Consider the following 16,321-nt stretch of genomic DNA (forward strand, 5'->3'; position numbering starts at 1 on the left):
TGTGGAGGCCAGGTCATCTGGCGCAGCACCCCATCACTCTCCTTCTTGGTCAAATAGACCTTGATGCCTTCAGTGTGACTCTACAATTTTCATAGTCATGAAAATAAAGAAAACTCTTTGAATGAGAAGGTGTGTCCAAACATTTGGTCTGTACTGTATGTTTTATGTTTATTCTTTATACCAGCTTGTCTTGCTGACTGATTTAAGCCGCAGCTGCAGTTTCGCTTTCGTCCACTAGACGTAGCCAAAGCGTTACTGGGTTTAATTATAATTTTTTTACTTTTTTAAAAATACTTTTAAATTCGTTTATTTTATTAATATACATTTTTTAAAAATACTTTGATGTTTTAGAATGTTTTTTATTTTTTATTTCTTTTAATACGCACTCAATTCAAACATTCCTTTGGCTGGCGTTTACCTGCAGTTCCGGTTTTATCCACAAGGTGCTATCTGCTGGCGTTTACCTGCAGTTCCGGTTTTATCCACAAGGTGCTATCAACGAGCGGTTTGTATTTACATCCGCACATAGAAGAAGAGCTCAGGCAACATGGCGGACGCACTTTACACGCAGCTTCAACTGCACTGACAAATTCTATTGTGTTACTGGTGTAACTCGTTTTAAAATTGTATATCTGTTTATTTAAATACTTTTGTTTCTATATAGCGAGTGCTATGGGGAAAAAAGAAAAGGGTGACAGAGGTAATTATGGTACTTTGTTTTGGGGTGGTGAAAATACAGGACTGGCTTAAACGTCATAACATTAATGATAACAACAACAACAATAATCATTATAAATATTTATATTATTAATAGTGTTTGAATCCTAACGAACTCCTGTAGTGCACTAATATACAAAACCAGGAAGCCTTTTAATGCTGTATATATACTTTCTTAAGAAATCATGCATAAATTATTCTGGATGTGTAGTTATATAAACAATTAATATTAATTTGTTATTAGTGTCCAATTTGTAGTTTTTAACACCATAATTCATTCTCTATCCCTGTATAGTGCACATCAGGGATCAATTAGGGGCCAGACATTAATGATTAGCTTGTTTATTTGCAATACAAAGTTTGTATCTTGTGCTCATATTTATTGTTTTTCAGAGAAAAGGTCCAAAAAACGCTCTTATGAAGATGAGGATTATGAAGAGGACGCCCCTGGCGCAGAGTCACAGGAAGCCGTACCCACGGCGGCTGGAAAGCAGGTGGACGAATCCAGCACTAAACTGGACGAATATGGAGCAAAAGACTACAGATTACAGATGCTGCTGAAGGCAGATCATTCGTCTCGACCTCTGTGGGTGGTAAGAGAACCAAAACTAGCTATCACATGTTTACACACACTCTGTCTCCCAGGCCAAACCTCCTACTGTTCCTGCGTCATGGACCTGAATCAGACAATCAATTAAGATCCCTCGCTGAGCCATGCCGAGGTCGACTTGATGGCCATGAGCATCCATGGGTTCCAAAATCACAGCTACAGCTGAGTGAAGAAATTATAGACTTTTCTGACATATTAATGCTACGGTTCTCTGTGTATCCATCAGGCTCCTGATGGTCATATCTTCCTGGAGGCGTTTTCACCGGTCTATAAGTACGCTCAGGATTTCCTGGTGGCCATCGCCGAGCCGGTGTGCAGGCCCATCCACGTGCACGAGTATAAACTGACCGCCTACTCGCTGTATGCTGCTGTGAGCGTTGGCCTGCAGACCTCAGACATTATCGAGTACCTGCAGAAGCTTAGCAAGACGTCCGTCCCTGACGGCATCATTCAGTTCATTAAGGTATGAGCACAGTCCCAAAACCCAGACGTCGAGTCTGTACATGACAGGAAATGCCAGTGAAACAAGCTTGTATGTTTTTGTGGTCTTCTTGGTTTTCTGATTTGTTGTTGTGATTCAGTTGTGCACAGTGAGCTATGGGAAAGTCAAGCTGGTCCTGAAACATAACAGGTGTGTTTTCCAGTGTGATTCTCAGACTCTCTCTGCTTTACACACATTTCTGTCATCTATTGTACAGCCTTAAACATATTGTGTGTGTAGGTATTTTGTAGAAAGCGCCTTTCCAGATGTGATCCAGCGACTGCTTCAGGACCCGGTGATTCGTGACTGTCGTCTGCGCACCGCTGAGGGGGAGGAGCCTGAGCTCATAACGGAGGTCATCTCTAACAAACCTGCAGTGAGTCAACACACCCAGTCATCAAACCAGGTTATAAAGTCGAACTTGTTGTCTGTCGTTGCGTAGTCGTGATCTGTTCACATCTCGGCCCTGTCCCCTCAGATCTCTAAGACTCAAGATAACGGTGGCGCTTCGACGTCTCAGTCGGCGGACGGACAACGCGGGAGTTCCCAGGTCCCAGAGGACATCTACAGCTATTATGAACAGATGGACAAAGAGGAGGAGGAAGAGGAGGAGACGCAGACGGTCTCTTTCGAGATCCGCCAGGTAGGAGACTGCATGTGCACGTGGTTTGCGTTGAGGCATAGAGTTTTCCATTGTGTACTGAGCCCTTTGCTGGTTTCTCTTGTGTTGCCTCAGGAGATGATCGAGGAGCTGCAGAAGCGCTGTATCCAGCTGGAGTACCCTCTGTTAGCCGAGTACGACTTCCGCAACGACACCGTAAACCCCGACATCAACATGGACCTGAAGCCCACCGCCGTGCTCAGGCCCTATCAGGAAAAGAGCCTGCGCAAGATGTTCGGCAACGGTCGAGCTCGCTCCGGCGTGATCGTCCTGCCATGCGGTAAACATCCTTTACGAATTTGGGATGATATACAGATGAGTGCAAAAGTTTGTACCCCCATTCCCCACTTTAAACCACTGCACTTGGATTTTAAGCTTTTTTATTTATTTATTTATTTTTATTGAAAACAAAGATTTTAGGTGTTTTTTCTATGTGCAGCATAATAAACCCCACCCAAATGCAAGCTGTCTTTACATAAAAAAGGTCAATGGGATGCAAACTTTTGTTCCATTATACTGATTTTTAACATTTAGAAATATATATGAAAATTAAAGTCAATTACATAATTTGTTCCCTTTTTATGCTTTACAGGAGCAGGGAAGTCTCTGGTGGGAGTCACGGCAGCCTGCACTGTGCGTAAGCGTTGCCTGGTGTTGGGGAACTCCTCCGTCTCGGTGGAACAGTGGAAATCCCAGTTTAAGATGTGGTCCACCATCGACGACTCGCTGATCTGCCGATTCACTTCAGACGCCAAGGACAAGCCCATCGGCTGCTCGGTGGCCATCAGTACATACTCCATGCTGGGCCACACCACCAAGCGCTCTTGGGAGGCCGAGAGTAATGGAGTGGATGCGCAGCCAGGAGTGGGGGCTCATCATCCTCGACGAGGTCCACACAATCCCAGGTGGGTTTGGATTTAATTCTTCAATCAGCTTTCCTTCCAGGTTCTCTTGTTTTCTTATGTCTTTTTTTTTTTTTGCAGCGAGGATGTTCAGGCGTGTTCTGACCATAGTCCAGGCCCACTGTAAGCTGGGTTTGACAGCGACCCTGGTCCGAGAAGACGATAAAATCGTTGATCTCAACTTCCTGATTGGACCCAAATTGTACGAGGCCAACTGGATGGAGCTGCAGAATAACGGCTACATTGCTAAAGTGCAGTGTGCTGAGGTGAGACACACACAAGTTACAATAATCGAGTAGGATGTAATAAGATTATTCATCTTGCACACTTTATTTGCTTGTGCATCAGGAATGATATGAGGTGGTATCAAAAGGTTTCGAGACGGGCTCTATTTACAAGAACGTAATGTATATTTCAACGTTTACATACGATCACTTTCTAAATAGTCCCCTTGCACAGCAATACAGCGCCCCCTGCATTCCTGTCTGGACCGTGTCCTGGAAGTCGTCTTTTTGTAAATCTGGCCAGTAGGGCGGTTGCCAGATTTGGATATTTTAGACACCGAGGTGGTATCAAAACAATTTTTGACACCACCTCGTATAAACGCTCTTTGCCCTCAGGCGTGGTGTCCGATGTTCCACTACCATCATAATGCATGAGTCAAACGTCGCTTTTTCACGTTTTCGCTTTGTTCTAACTCACGTGATAACGCTCGTGGTCAGAACAGCACTATTTAATAGCATTAGTCTGGAAACTTTTGTATACCACCTCGCATGAGCGTTTTTTTCCTCCTAAGTATATTGTGTGGTGTGGCGATTCTCAGGTGTGGTGTCCGATGTCCCCGGAGTTTTATCACGAGTACGTGGCTATAAAGACGAAGAAACGGATCCTGCTTTACACCATGAACCCCAACAAGTTCCGTGCCTGCCAGTTCCTCATCCGCTTCCACGAGAGACGCAACGACAAGATCATCGTCTTTGCCGACAACGTCTTCGCGCTCAAAGAATACGCCATCCGCCTTAACAAGTAAAACGCTCTGGGAAAACATGCTACGCTCCATACAGCGAAATATAAACATCACAGGAAGCATTTAAGTTGATTTGCATATAAAATTTTCCCTCTCGTATTATTCCTCCGAGTGCAGCCTTTATTCTGATGACTTGCTTTCTTTAAAAATCTGTATGACACAAGTGTCTGCTCTTTATACGTTTAGATAGCGTGACTTTCTGTTTCATTTCCTTCCTTCAGACCGTACATTTACGGACCCACGTCACAAGGGGAGCGAATGCAGATCCTCCAGAATTTCAAGCACAACCCAAAAATCAACACCATTTTCATCTCCAAGGTAACGTTCCTCATTAGAGCATGGAGAACTTGGGTTCAGCAGGGTTCAGGGTTTTTGTTGTTGGACACTGTTGCTTATTACGCTGTTGTACAGCCGCTTAAAAGTTGACACGAGTTTATTTCAGTTTCATCTTTCACCTACATGAACTTCCAGCATGAATCCCTGCATTAACTCCTGGAACACAGTCAGGTTTCCTTATTGCCCACTAGTCAGATCAGCTTAACTTGAACAAAGGAGCCACTGCAGTTTGTGCTCCTCTCAGCTGGATTGCATTTAAAGCCTTAGAGAAACAGTACGACCAGATTTTCTGTTCGTCACGCCGTCTTAGTCGTCATGTGCTTGTTCTAATTCCCAGCACTCCACACGTAAAAAACGTTTACAGTAACTGATCGAGGTTACGAACTGGAGGACGCATGGCATAAGTGACACACGTGCTCCATCACTCCATCTCCAGGAGGTGATGAGGAGTGAATGCAGATGTGCCAGAATTTATATATAGATCTATACAAACTCCATGGAGATATGCTTTGCATGGGTTATAGAGGAAGATCTCCTTCTATAGAGCTCTGATCTCAACCCTACTGAACACTTTTAGGGTGAATGCAAATGCTGACTGCATCCCAGACCGTCTTACCTTCTCACCTACTGTACATCAGTACCTGGCTTTACTAACACCCTTGTGGCTGATGAACACAAATCTCCATAAGCACACTCCAAAATCTAGTGGAACATCTCTCCAGAAAAGTGTACATTCAATCTCATAATCTTTGAACAAATGGTCCCCAAGTTACGATGGTCCGACTGATGATGATGTCGGACTTTAATCAGAAGGTCATGGGTTCAAATCCAAACAGCAAACTGCCACTGTTGGGCCCTTGAGCAAGGCCCTTAACCTTCAGTTGCTCAGCTGTATAAGGAGAAACTAATGATGTAATAATGAGGTGTGAATTTTAAAGCTTTCTATCCGGAATCCGGAGTCACTAAAAATGAATTTTCAAGCTTTCTGGAATACGAACTACTTTTGGGGAATTTTGGAAAATTCCAAGTTGGAAACCTTCCTGGAATTTATCGTAATTTTGGGGAAATCATTATAAATGTGTGAAAGTGTGGTATATAAACTGTTTCATATCCAAACATAAATATAAACATTATGTTTGGTCGTAAGCTGACATGCATGCAAACTAATACAGATGGCATTTTTAACTTTGAATTAATTAGCTCACTTAATAGCAACGCTGGAATTTTTCCATTCCCATGTACTTTTCTTCCCTGTCTCAGGTAGGAGACACGTCCTTCGACCTGCCTGAGGCAAACGTTTTGATTCAGATCTCATCTCACGGCGGATCCCGTCGTCAAGAGGCTCAGCGACTGGGCAGAGTTTTGCGTGCCAAGAAAGGTCAGAAGAGCATGAAATATGTCATCTTTCTTTCAGTCTTTCACTCTGCGTCGTCCTGAAGGTGTGTGTTTGTTCTCAGGAATGGTTGCTGAGGAATACAACGCCTATTTCTACTCATTAGTGTCTCAGGACACACAGGAAATGGCCTATTCGACAAAGAGACAGCGCTTCCTGGTGGACCAGGGATACAGTTTTAAGGTTTCCACCTACACTATGATTCAGAGAGTTTCGTTAAAAGGGGACTTTTTAGTAAAAACTAAACAATGTGTCTTTTTTGTTTGTCTCTAAGGTGATCACCAAGCTGGCAGGAATGGAGGAGGAGGACTTGATGTTCTCTACACGTGACGAACAGCAGCAGTTACTGCAGAAAGTTCTAGCAGCGACTGACCTGGATGCAGAGGACGAGGTGGTGACCGGAGAGTTCGGAGGAAAATCTCAGGTATTTTACATTTTTACCACTAGATGTAACTGTAAACGGATAAAACATACCATATTCTTTGTTTAATAAGTTGTACATTGTTGCAATACAAGAGGAATAAAATACTAGCATGTGCTGTTTTGGGAAATGTTTTGGGGGGATTTTGTGTTTACATAACAAAAACAGAGTTCACCAGGAGAGTTTTTTAATGTGTGTACTAAGAATATAAACAGAGCTCAGGTACATGTGGTTCTCGTCAGAGTTCAAAGTCTGATTGCGTTGCCTGTGTGAAAGTTGTGAAGAATGTTTTTTTTGGATGACATCACTTTTCAAGTGTTTCCCAAATGCTCTCAGTCAGACAAATGCATTACGATTATCTATTTATTTACCTCCTGTTTAGTTTTCTCGCCGGCCCGGTACCATGAGCTCCATGTCAGGGGCAGACGACGCCGTCTACATGGAGTACCACACGTCACGCGGCAGCAAGATGGCGGGCATTAAGAACATTCACCCTCTCTTTAAACGCTTCCGGAAGTGAGCACGGAGAAGAACAGCACTTCGGATACTCACTCATAGGACGTTTCCGAGTCCCAAACTTGATGTTTTTATTAGAATAGGACCAACACAGTGTCAGTGAGAGACAAGGAAGAGAAAGAGAGGGTACAGTTACAATGTTGTGTTGTTTTTACATAAACTTAAGCACTAATGGAAAAGAAATAAAGACTGAAACTGAGATGTTATGACCCGCATTCAAGCCTTTTTTGATGTTCTGTAAAAGTAGTTTGAATTGTGCATATTGGGAAAGATGCTGCCATGAACCTGATTTGTCTTAAATATGTTCTTTATTTGCTCTTTTTTTTGTAGTACGTGCAAATTCTTCCAACTGGCTAAATAAAAGATTTCGTAAATCTGTATTTTTTTTGTTAATTAGAGAGGAGATTTTCTCCTGAGCTTCTGGGCTTATTTAATGAATGCTTTTGAATCGTTTCAAGAATTTGACCCGAGATGACCTGGTGGCCTCAGAAAACTAAATGGCCTCAGAGGACCCTTTGGCCTCAGAAGATCAGTTATGGTTGCTAAATTGTATAAAATTAATGGTCACTACATGGCCAAAAGTCTGTGGACACCATTTGATCACTTCTTGTGAATAGAAAGCACAAGGATTTTCATCCTAAACACAAAATCTCTGAAACTTTAACAAAGATTCCTTTTCTCATCATAATTAGTGTCACTAATTATGGGATATTATTACTTATTATTACTATTATAATTAATAATGAATAATTATTTGGGAGGTGGAATCTCAGTGGTTAAAGCATTGGACCTTAGATAAGAAAGTCATGAGTTCAAATCCAAACACCACCAAGCTAGCACTGCTGGGTCCTGGAGCAACCTTCAACTTCTCAGTTAAGGATCTGGATGGGGGGATCTGCCAAACGCTGTTAATGTAATTAATCCCATTTTTTCATAACAACACTAATATATTAGATCGTTTAATGATTCTGAAGACTACAGAAACCCTCTGTAGAGATAGTGATTGTGGATAGAAGGAGTGCTTTAAGATAGAAATAAAAGCTCAACACCGATCAGACTCAATAAATCAATTGTGCTGAGATAAAGATGGTAATGTTCCAGGATATCATTATCAGAGTAGGTCATTAAAATGGATATTTGGCATAATAGGTTATGCATAAATAAATGGCACTGATCTTTGAAGAACTTTGAAATCTTGCAGGTTTGTTTATCACATAGAGCTCAAAGTTTACAGGCAGAGAAGCAGTCTGAAAGTGTACATTTATGGCATTTGGCAGACGCCCTTATTCAGCGCCATTTCGAATGATCTCATACAACTGAGCAGTTCAGGGTCAAGAAACTTGCTCCAGGACCTTGCAGATGTTGGGAATTAAAATCACAAAATTCTGTTCCAAAGTTCAACACTTTAACCACCGAGCTACCACTTACCACTTGGATGTACACGTTCTGGTGGCTGGTTCCAAGAACCTTCCTAATGGTAGGGCTTAGCCTAATGGCAGTGATCTCTTAAAGCAGGATAAGACCTTGCCATGCTGGAACACAATGTTCAGTAATGGTTTGAGGAACATAACAAAGAGTTCCAGATCTTATCTTGGCTTCCAAATGCTCCCACATCTCAATCCGATCAAGTATCTACGTAGGGTGCTGGAAAACATGTCTGATTCAGGAAGGGCCCCACCGCACAACTTATAAGGCTTAAAGGATCTGCTGCTCTGGATGTCACAGGTGGAGTCAGGGCTGTTGGCACGAGGTGGATCAACACAACATTAGTATATAGACTTCAGAGATCTTTGGCATTGCCTCTCTGCCCACACTGGAGAACTTCCTCTCGTGTGTTAGTGATCCTGTTTCAGGTTCTTTAGTTCTTCTTCTTCTGCAGCTCTGAGACCTTTCTCTCTCTCTCTCTCTCTCTCTCTCTCTCTCTCTCTCTCTCTCTCTCTCTCCCCTCCCTTCCTCCCTTCAACTGCACTCTGTACTCCTTCCTCTCTTCTCTTCTCTTCCAACTTCTAATGGCTCTCCGGAAAGCTCTTCTTCATGTCAGCCGTCACTCCGCGCAGCACGACACGAGCGCGCGGGGTTTGCTGCAGCCTCGCGCGCTGCACACTTCCACGGTGCCCGAGGAAACCGCGCGAGCCGCCGCCGTAAACGCCGAGGGCGAGCTGAAGCACGCGGGTCGTGTGAAGAGCCTGAGGGAAATGCCTGGTCCCAGCGCCATCGGGAACCTCATCGAGTTCTTCTACAGAGATGGCTTCAGCCGCATCCACGAGATCCAGGTTTATCATTATCAAACTTATCTGCAGATGTTTCTTTTTTTTCTCCTCTTTTTTTTGGCTTTGCACCAATTTGTACCCTTTTATTCTATTGCATTGTAAATGCAGGCCATAGATGCAAAACTTTGCATCTCCCAGTCGAATACCTTCTGCTGCTATTTTAAGATTTGCACAAATATAATGATTTATAACAAATAAAGTAGAAGAGACTTGAGTATTACCTATGAAAATATTAGAATATGATTATGACGGAATATGATGTCCTTGTTCTTTTACATAATAATAAATATATATATATATATATATATATATATATATATATATATATATATATATATATATAAATTTAATTTGATTATTAAAAATGATATTTAAATTATTTTGCAATGGACATTGTCTCAAATCAGCTTCACAGAATGTATTAATTATAGAACTAAAATTTTCACAATTGAAAAATGTGTATTTATGCCCAATGAGCAAACCTGGGGTGAGCTGGGGTGAATGCATTTTATGTAGTATATAAATATTGTAGTATTATATATAATATCCCATTGTTTATGTAGATACTGTGTCTCATGTATCTCTTGTTTTTTCCTGTTATCTCAGCTGGAGCACAGTCAGAAGTATGGAAAGATCTTTAAATCAAGGTTTGGGCCGCAGCTGGTCGTGTCCATAGCAGATCGAGATTTGGTGGCGCAAGTGCTCAGGGCTGAAGGTGTAGCACCTCAGAGAGCCAACATGGAGTCATGGAAAGAGTACAGAGACATGAGAAGACGCGCCACTGGCCTCATCTCGGCGTAAGGCTAATTTACGGTTGTGTATTTGTGACAATTAGCATTGTTTATTGTGTCTATTCCCCGTTTGCGACTTAGCTTTTCTGTCCAGTGATCTCTATTTACATTCTCAACACGTTTTCATTAAAAGGGATCAAAAATTACAAATACTCGTCAACACTGCAGAGCTTCTGCCAAGCTAGAGTCATTAGGAGAGCAATCAAAACAATCCAGGTCAATAGTCCCCACTTTTACCATCAGGCAGACGATACAACGGTGTTAAAGTCAGAATCCTTTTTACCCTACAGGCCATTAGGCTTGTGAACGACACCCATCCAACGCCTTTCAACCCACTTCCCTCCTACAGAAACACACACACCTCTGCATAATTTCAATATACACTAAAGCCCTATGCTATAGGAATATCAACAAAGACCCAATCTATTTCAGAAAACCTTTCCATATATTGCACACATGCACAGACAGTTTTTACAATAGGATTACAAACATTGACCCAATCTACTTGTGCAGAACTTTCCATGTGCCTTTCTATGATATTACATGGCACACACTCCTCAGTTTCTTGCATTTGTACTATTTTATACTGTATGTTTTCCTTATGTTCTTAATTTATGTCACAGGCTGCTTGGAGGATTCACAGAGTAAGAAATTCATCATATGTTGTACCAGATTGTTTCCTGCACATATGACAATAATATCTTAAAGGGTGGCCGAGCACAATTAGTACGCATCCACATGAATCGGTTTGAGCAGTCTGTCGCGACGTTTGAATAAATGGTAGTAGTGCAAATGTCAGTTTACCAGTCAATTACCAGTCAAAACGTGCCACTTCTTCCCTTTAGTGAGGCCGATGAGTGGCTGAAGATGCGCAGTGTGCTGCGGCAGCTCATCCTGCGTCCGCGTGACGTGGCCGTATTCTCAGACGACGTTAACAAAGTGGTTTCAGACCTGGTAGTAAAAGTGCGCAAACTGCGCAGCCAGCAACCTGACGGACTTACAGTCCTCAACGTCAACGACCTGTTCTTCAAATTCGCCATGGAAGGTGAGAGTCTGAATGTGTCATAAAAATTGCTGCGGATTAAAAAAAAAAACTCTGGCTTTGTAATATTTACACCCGTATTACATATTTGTGGCTTTCTGCGTCGTTTTTTTAAAGTTTATTCTGTGCTAAAACTATAATGGTAGGTGTGGCGTCCATCTTATATGAGGCCCGTCTGGGCTGCCTGCAAGATGAGATTCCCAAGATGAGTCAGGAATACATCGAGGCCCTCCATCTCATGTTTAGCTCCTTCAAAACCACCATGTATGCTGGCGCCATCCCCAAATGGCTGCGACCCATCATTCCCAAACCGTGGGAGGAGTTCTGCCTATCCTGGGATGGCCTCTTCAAATTCAGTAAGCATCCAGTGTTTGTGAAGAAGGATTTGCTTGGCAACTGTGTACCAAATGGATTTGGCATAAGTGTGTGTGTGTGTGTGTGTGTGTGTGTGTGTGTGTGTGTGTGTGTGTGTGTGTGTATGCTTGTTTCAGGTCAGATCCATGTTGACAGGAAGTTGGCAGAGATCAAGCAGAAGTTAGAGAGGGGAGAGGAGGTGAAAGGAGGTCTGCTGACTCACATGCTGGTCACCAAGGAAATGAATCTGGAGGAGATCTATGCCAACATGACTGAAATGCTCTTGGCTGGTGTGGACACGGTAAGAAGATTGAAATAGTTGATTTTATTCTTCTGACTGCAGTGTGTGTATAGCCTGAAGCGGTTCTTCACGTTGTACCATAATGACTTGCCACTGGCATGAAGATTTGTATTCATTTGTGCATAGCATTTTTTTTATTATAGTTACTTTATATTTTATGTTATATATAAATACTTTATACTATAGTTATTTTCTCTCACCAGCTCTTTTTTGTTTCCTCTTTTTTTGTAATTTTTAAAAATAATTTAAGTCGATTTGTCAAAAATACAGCCATGATAACTTGTCAAGTTCTCTGTCCTGAAGACATCATAATAAACTGTTTTAATATAATTAAATGGAAATTCAATGCTTGTATACTAGGTTGCATTTTTCAAGGAGGATGCAATGACTTTAGTGTCAAAGTTTTGATCTCCATTATCATGTTTTCATGTTTTGAGTAATGAGACTATTCAACCCTGTCACAATACACACAATATACACAACAACAACCAAGATTTTGTTCCATCAGAGACTCAGCTACATTACTAGCTAGTTGACTTACTGACAGCAAACTGCAATCCAAAATCCGAATCTCAATTTGCATTGAAATATTCTTTACAATCTATTTCCAGAAAAGTTGCAAAACCTGTCATTAACATCCAACTGTTTTTTTTTTTGTTTGTTTTTTTATTCACTAGCAAAATCACCATTACCTAGCTAAACTAGCTAGCCTGCATGTTTAGCACATTGATGAAAAAAGTAAAAAAAAAAAAAGCTCTGAATATTAAAACAAACGTGAATTTACTTTAAACAAGTTGGACACAAACATTTATATCATTGATTTAACAGGAAGAAGCCAATACAAGAGGAGTTAATCATTTAAAAATTGCTGTTTTGGAGTTCATTATACTACAGAGTTTGAAGTATAAACATATTTGCTGCAGATTAAAGATCTGTGCCAAAGGCTAAAGTGCTTGTCATGTTGCAATAAATGTACGTGTTGTACCCAGACGCCTTTGGGAGAACTCAAACCTTTGTGTGTGTGTGTGAGAGAGAGAGAGAGAGAGAGAGAGAGAAACACACAGAGAGAAAAAAGAGAGTATTATTGCATCCTAGCAACTGGAAAAGTAAATATTTTTTACTTTTTGTCTTGATAGGAAAAAGAGGCTTGCGTAGCATGTACACTGTAGTATTGAAAACTCTGTAACAGATCCAGTGTCTGTTAACTGTAACCAAGCTCGCTCTGATGAACAGGAGGTCGTTTGCCCTTTGCTACAGCTTTAGCGGCAGAAAATAAAACAATTGTGCCAGAGTTAAAGCAGGTCATCAGATAGCGTTCCAGAAAATACTGTACCTATTACCTGCAAATACCACAGAATTATGTAACATTAGCGATGAGATCGTTTCAATTCAACACAATGTCAATCTGTTTATATTCCATATTCAGAGATTTGATGCTTAAGTTTGACCAGCTGATCTCTATGTTTTTCTTTTCTGGACTTCATGTGCTCCTCAGAAGTTACAGACTTCATGGCGAGAAAGAAATTGTTTAACGCCACTTTTCGGATAGGTTATTTTGGAGAACAATGGGAAGTCATATATGGAAAAGGCAGAAGAAATACTATAATGAAATTTTATCTTTATAAAAAAAAAAAAAACCTCTTCCCCCCTCCAGACATCTTTCACATTATCATGGAGTACATACCTCCTGGCTAAGCATCCCAGTGTGCAACAGCGGATCTCAGAGGAACTGTCACGTGTACTGGGTGGACGAGTCCCGACTGCAGATGACGTCCCTCAGCTGCCGCTCATTAAGGGACTCGTCAAGGAGACTCTCAGGTAAAAACATCTTATACTTATCTAAATTTAAATATGTCTTTTTTTCCCTCTTACCTGCAAATATCACAATAAATTGCTTCTCTGTGTTGACTGCAGGCTTTATCCTGTTCTTCCTGGAAATGGTCGAATCACTCAGGATGACCTCATCGTGGGAGGTTATTTCATCCCCAAAGGGGTATGTCTGGGGTCTGCGTGTCAACGTTTCTGCTAGGGCTTTATTAGTGGAAATTACTGATTAATCAAATGCAGTTTTTTTTAGATATGGACTTTTTGAATTGTTTTTTAGATCGGATTTTAAATAAGAGCACTCTATTGGTGAAATAAGTTTGTACTGAGATTTGAGTTGGTTATTTATTTTATTAATGTGTATATTTATAAAATTTATTCATTCTAGCATTCTTTGTAGAGTGCCAATATTTATAGAGGTGAGTATGGATTACAGACGTTCTCATAATTATTCTGATATTCATCAGCCATTTATTTCCACCCATTTCAGACGCAATTGGCGCTTTGTCATTACTCCACCTCCATGGACGAGGAGACGTTTCCCAACGCGGAAGAGTTCCGTCCCGAGCGTTGGCTCCGTAAAGACTCTTCGGATCGAGTGGAGAACTTTGGCTCCATTCCCTTTGGCTACGGCATCAGGAGCTGCATCGGCAAGAGGATAGCAGAACTTGAGATGTACTTGAGTCTCATTCAGGTGTGTGTGTGTGTGTGTGTGTGTGTATACAGTGAAAGTGTTTTAATTGGATAGCTGTGTACCTCATTTAGATTAAATCTTATCTGTATCAAACATCATGACCTTTAACACCCGTTGTGACACACTGAGTTCAGCGAAGTTCACCAGATTGACAATAATGGCATGCTGACAAGATGAATAAAAATTCACCGACAATCCTCCAGGATTAATACACAAATTAGACGTAACTTTTCTGTACTGTTTTTCGTCCAGCCGTTTATGATCTCTAACACTCGTGTGATCTCTTCCAGCTCCTTCAGAAGTTCCGCATCGAGATGACTCCTCTCACAGGCGATGTCCAAGCCAAAACGCACGGCTTGTTGTGTCCTGCAGCTCCCATCGATGTCTGCTTTATCGACCGTGTATAAACAAACATCTCCCCCTTAATGTACATATGTCTCCGAAAACTGGAATATGTGTTGTTACATTAGTTTTGATTTGTTTTGTTGCTATAATGTACTTTTTTCCCATTTAAATGTACCTTTGATCTAGTGCTATAAAAACACTGGTAATCTGCATCATTGTTCAAATTATCCTGTTTTTTTAAGTTGTATAGGAAAATCTTGATTTGCATAAAATATGAATAAAAAAACCAATCTGATAATACCAAGCTGCACCTGCAATACTCACAACTCCGCATGTGATAATAGACAGTTAATTGACAGTTAATACACCTGGTTATATATTATTTTACATTAGTCTTTTTTTGTGCAAATTGCGGCGTTCTAATATACATAAGCATTCTGAATACTTATATAATCTTTGAATTAACACTAGCAATAAAACGTATGCAGAGATTGCGTTATCTCTGCGAGGTTCTCCTGGGTTTCTTGGGAGGTGGTAGCTTAGTGGTTAAAGCATTGAACTTTGGATTGGAAGGTCAGAAGTTCAAATCCCACCTCGGCCAAGCTCCCACTGGTGGGCCCTTGAGCAAGGCCCTTAACACTCAACTACTTAGTTGTAAGTCACTCTGGATAAGGGCGTCTGCCAAAAATGTAAATATCCTTTGGTTTTGTTCGACCTTGTAAAACCATGCCAGGTAACTGGGATAGACTACTGATCCACGGATCTGGCAACCCTGATCAGGATAAAGTGGTTAAATGAATGAATAGATGGTTGAGTGATTGATTTCTCCTACTTTGTTGGTGACCTCGAAAGAGGTACGATTCACCCACCACCTTAAACCCAATCTGATTTTCTTATCTCCACTTGACCAAACAGTCAAATAAATAATCTTTATTAGTTTGTTTACACTTGATGGCCGTTTTATGTGAAGAAATTATCAAATCTGCAGATTGAAATTGCTGTGTCAGCTATAATGTAACTACCTGAACAGGATCTAGCAAAGAGATATGGAACCTCTGTCCTGTCATTCCTACATGCTCTTCTAACACCAGGTCTGTTTACGAGGGGTGAGTGTGTTGATCAGTGTTTGACCCGATGCCCATTCGGTGCTCATAAACTGGAAAATAGGGCGTTTAATAGCTTCAAGATGTAATTCGATTGCACTAAAAAAAAAATTATTTTCAATTGTGTTGGCAGGGGCTTCAAACTGGGTGCAGACGGAAGCTTCCAATTTATGATCGTTTTCTTAAAAATTCGATTACGAATGCAGTAATTGCAGGAATTTATTATGTGACTGAAATGATTACATAATGCAGTTCTTGTCCTCATAGAGGACAAGGTCTTTAGAACCATAAGGCCCGAAGGAATAAGTGGTGTCATAACAGTGTCGCAACATTGTTAATACAGCAAACCGACTATTTTCAATAACCGTTTCACAACTTTTTAATAAACCTCACATTTTGTGAACCACGTTTTGTTACAGAAATTCTCCTTGTAAGAAATGTTTATATTCATAGTGCACTGTTGTGTATGAAAGTTTCTTCTGTCACCCAAATGAGGATGGGTTTCCCTTTTGAGTCTGGTTCCTCTCAAGGTT

The 16,321-nt window shown here is 41.1% G+C and overlaps 2 protein-coding genes across 2 annotated transcripts; both read left to right on the forward strand.

The window, feature by feature from the left end:
• The first annotated feature begins 514 nt into the window (after positions 1–514).
• On the forward strand, positions 515–7,444 carry ercc3 (excision repair cross-complementation group 3). Its single transcript, XM_046859830.1, is given in 16 exon segments — positions 515–700; positions 1,111–1,310; positions 1,554–1,790; positions 1,909–1,958; positions 2,049–2,184; positions 2,287–2,451; positions 2,545–2,749; positions 3,062–3,302; positions 3,304–3,374; positions 3,453–3,637; positions 4,195–4,397; positions 4,620–4,716; positions 5,995–6,112; positions 6,192–6,310; positions 6,402–6,551; positions 6,931–7,444. Coding segments are annotated over 16 exon segments (2,343 nt in total). The 5' UTR covers positions 515–672; the 3' UTR covers positions 7,069–7,444.
• Positions 7,445–8,718: 1,274 nt separating this feature from the next.
• Positions 8,719–14,985, forward strand: LOC124393172 (cytochrome P450 27C1). Its single transcript, XM_046860696.1, has 9 exons — positions 8,719–9,337; positions 9,941–10,131; positions 10,971–11,170; positions 11,314–11,523; positions 11,659–11,822; positions 13,477–13,640; positions 13,737–13,815; positions 14,137–14,340; positions 14,631–14,985. The coding sequence occupies exons 1-9, from the start codon at positions 9,074–9,076 to the stop codon at positions 14,745–14,747; spliced, it is 1,593 nt and encodes a 530-aa protein (XP_046716652.1). The 5' UTR covers positions 8,719–9,073; the 3' UTR covers positions 14,748–14,985.
• The last annotated feature ends 1,336 nt before the right edge of the window (positions 14,986–16,321 follow it).

Source organism: Silurus meridionalis, chromosome 1 (assembly GCF_014805685.1).
Source record: "Silurus meridionalis isolate SWU-2019-XX chromosome 1, ASM1480568v1, whole genome shotgun sequence".
Taxonomy (NCBI): Eukaryota; Metazoa; Chordata; class Actinopteri; order Siluriformes; family Siluridae; genus Silurus; species Silurus meridionalis.

Excerpts from the sequence above, each read along its gene's own strand:
- LOC124393172 (XM_046860696.1), top strand. The coding sequence starts at position 9,074 with ATGGCTCTCCGGAAAGCTCTTCTTCATGTCAGCCGTCACTCCGCGCAG. Across the intron at positions 9,338-9,940 it reads GCCGCATCCACGAGATCCAG|CTGGAGCACAGTCAGAAGTA; the intron begins GTTTATCATTAT and ends CTGTTATCTCAG. Across the intron at positions 10,132-10,970 it reads GCCACTGGCCTCATCTCGGC|TGAGGCCGATGAGTGGCTGA; the intron begins GTAAGGCTAATT and ends TCTTCCCTTTAG.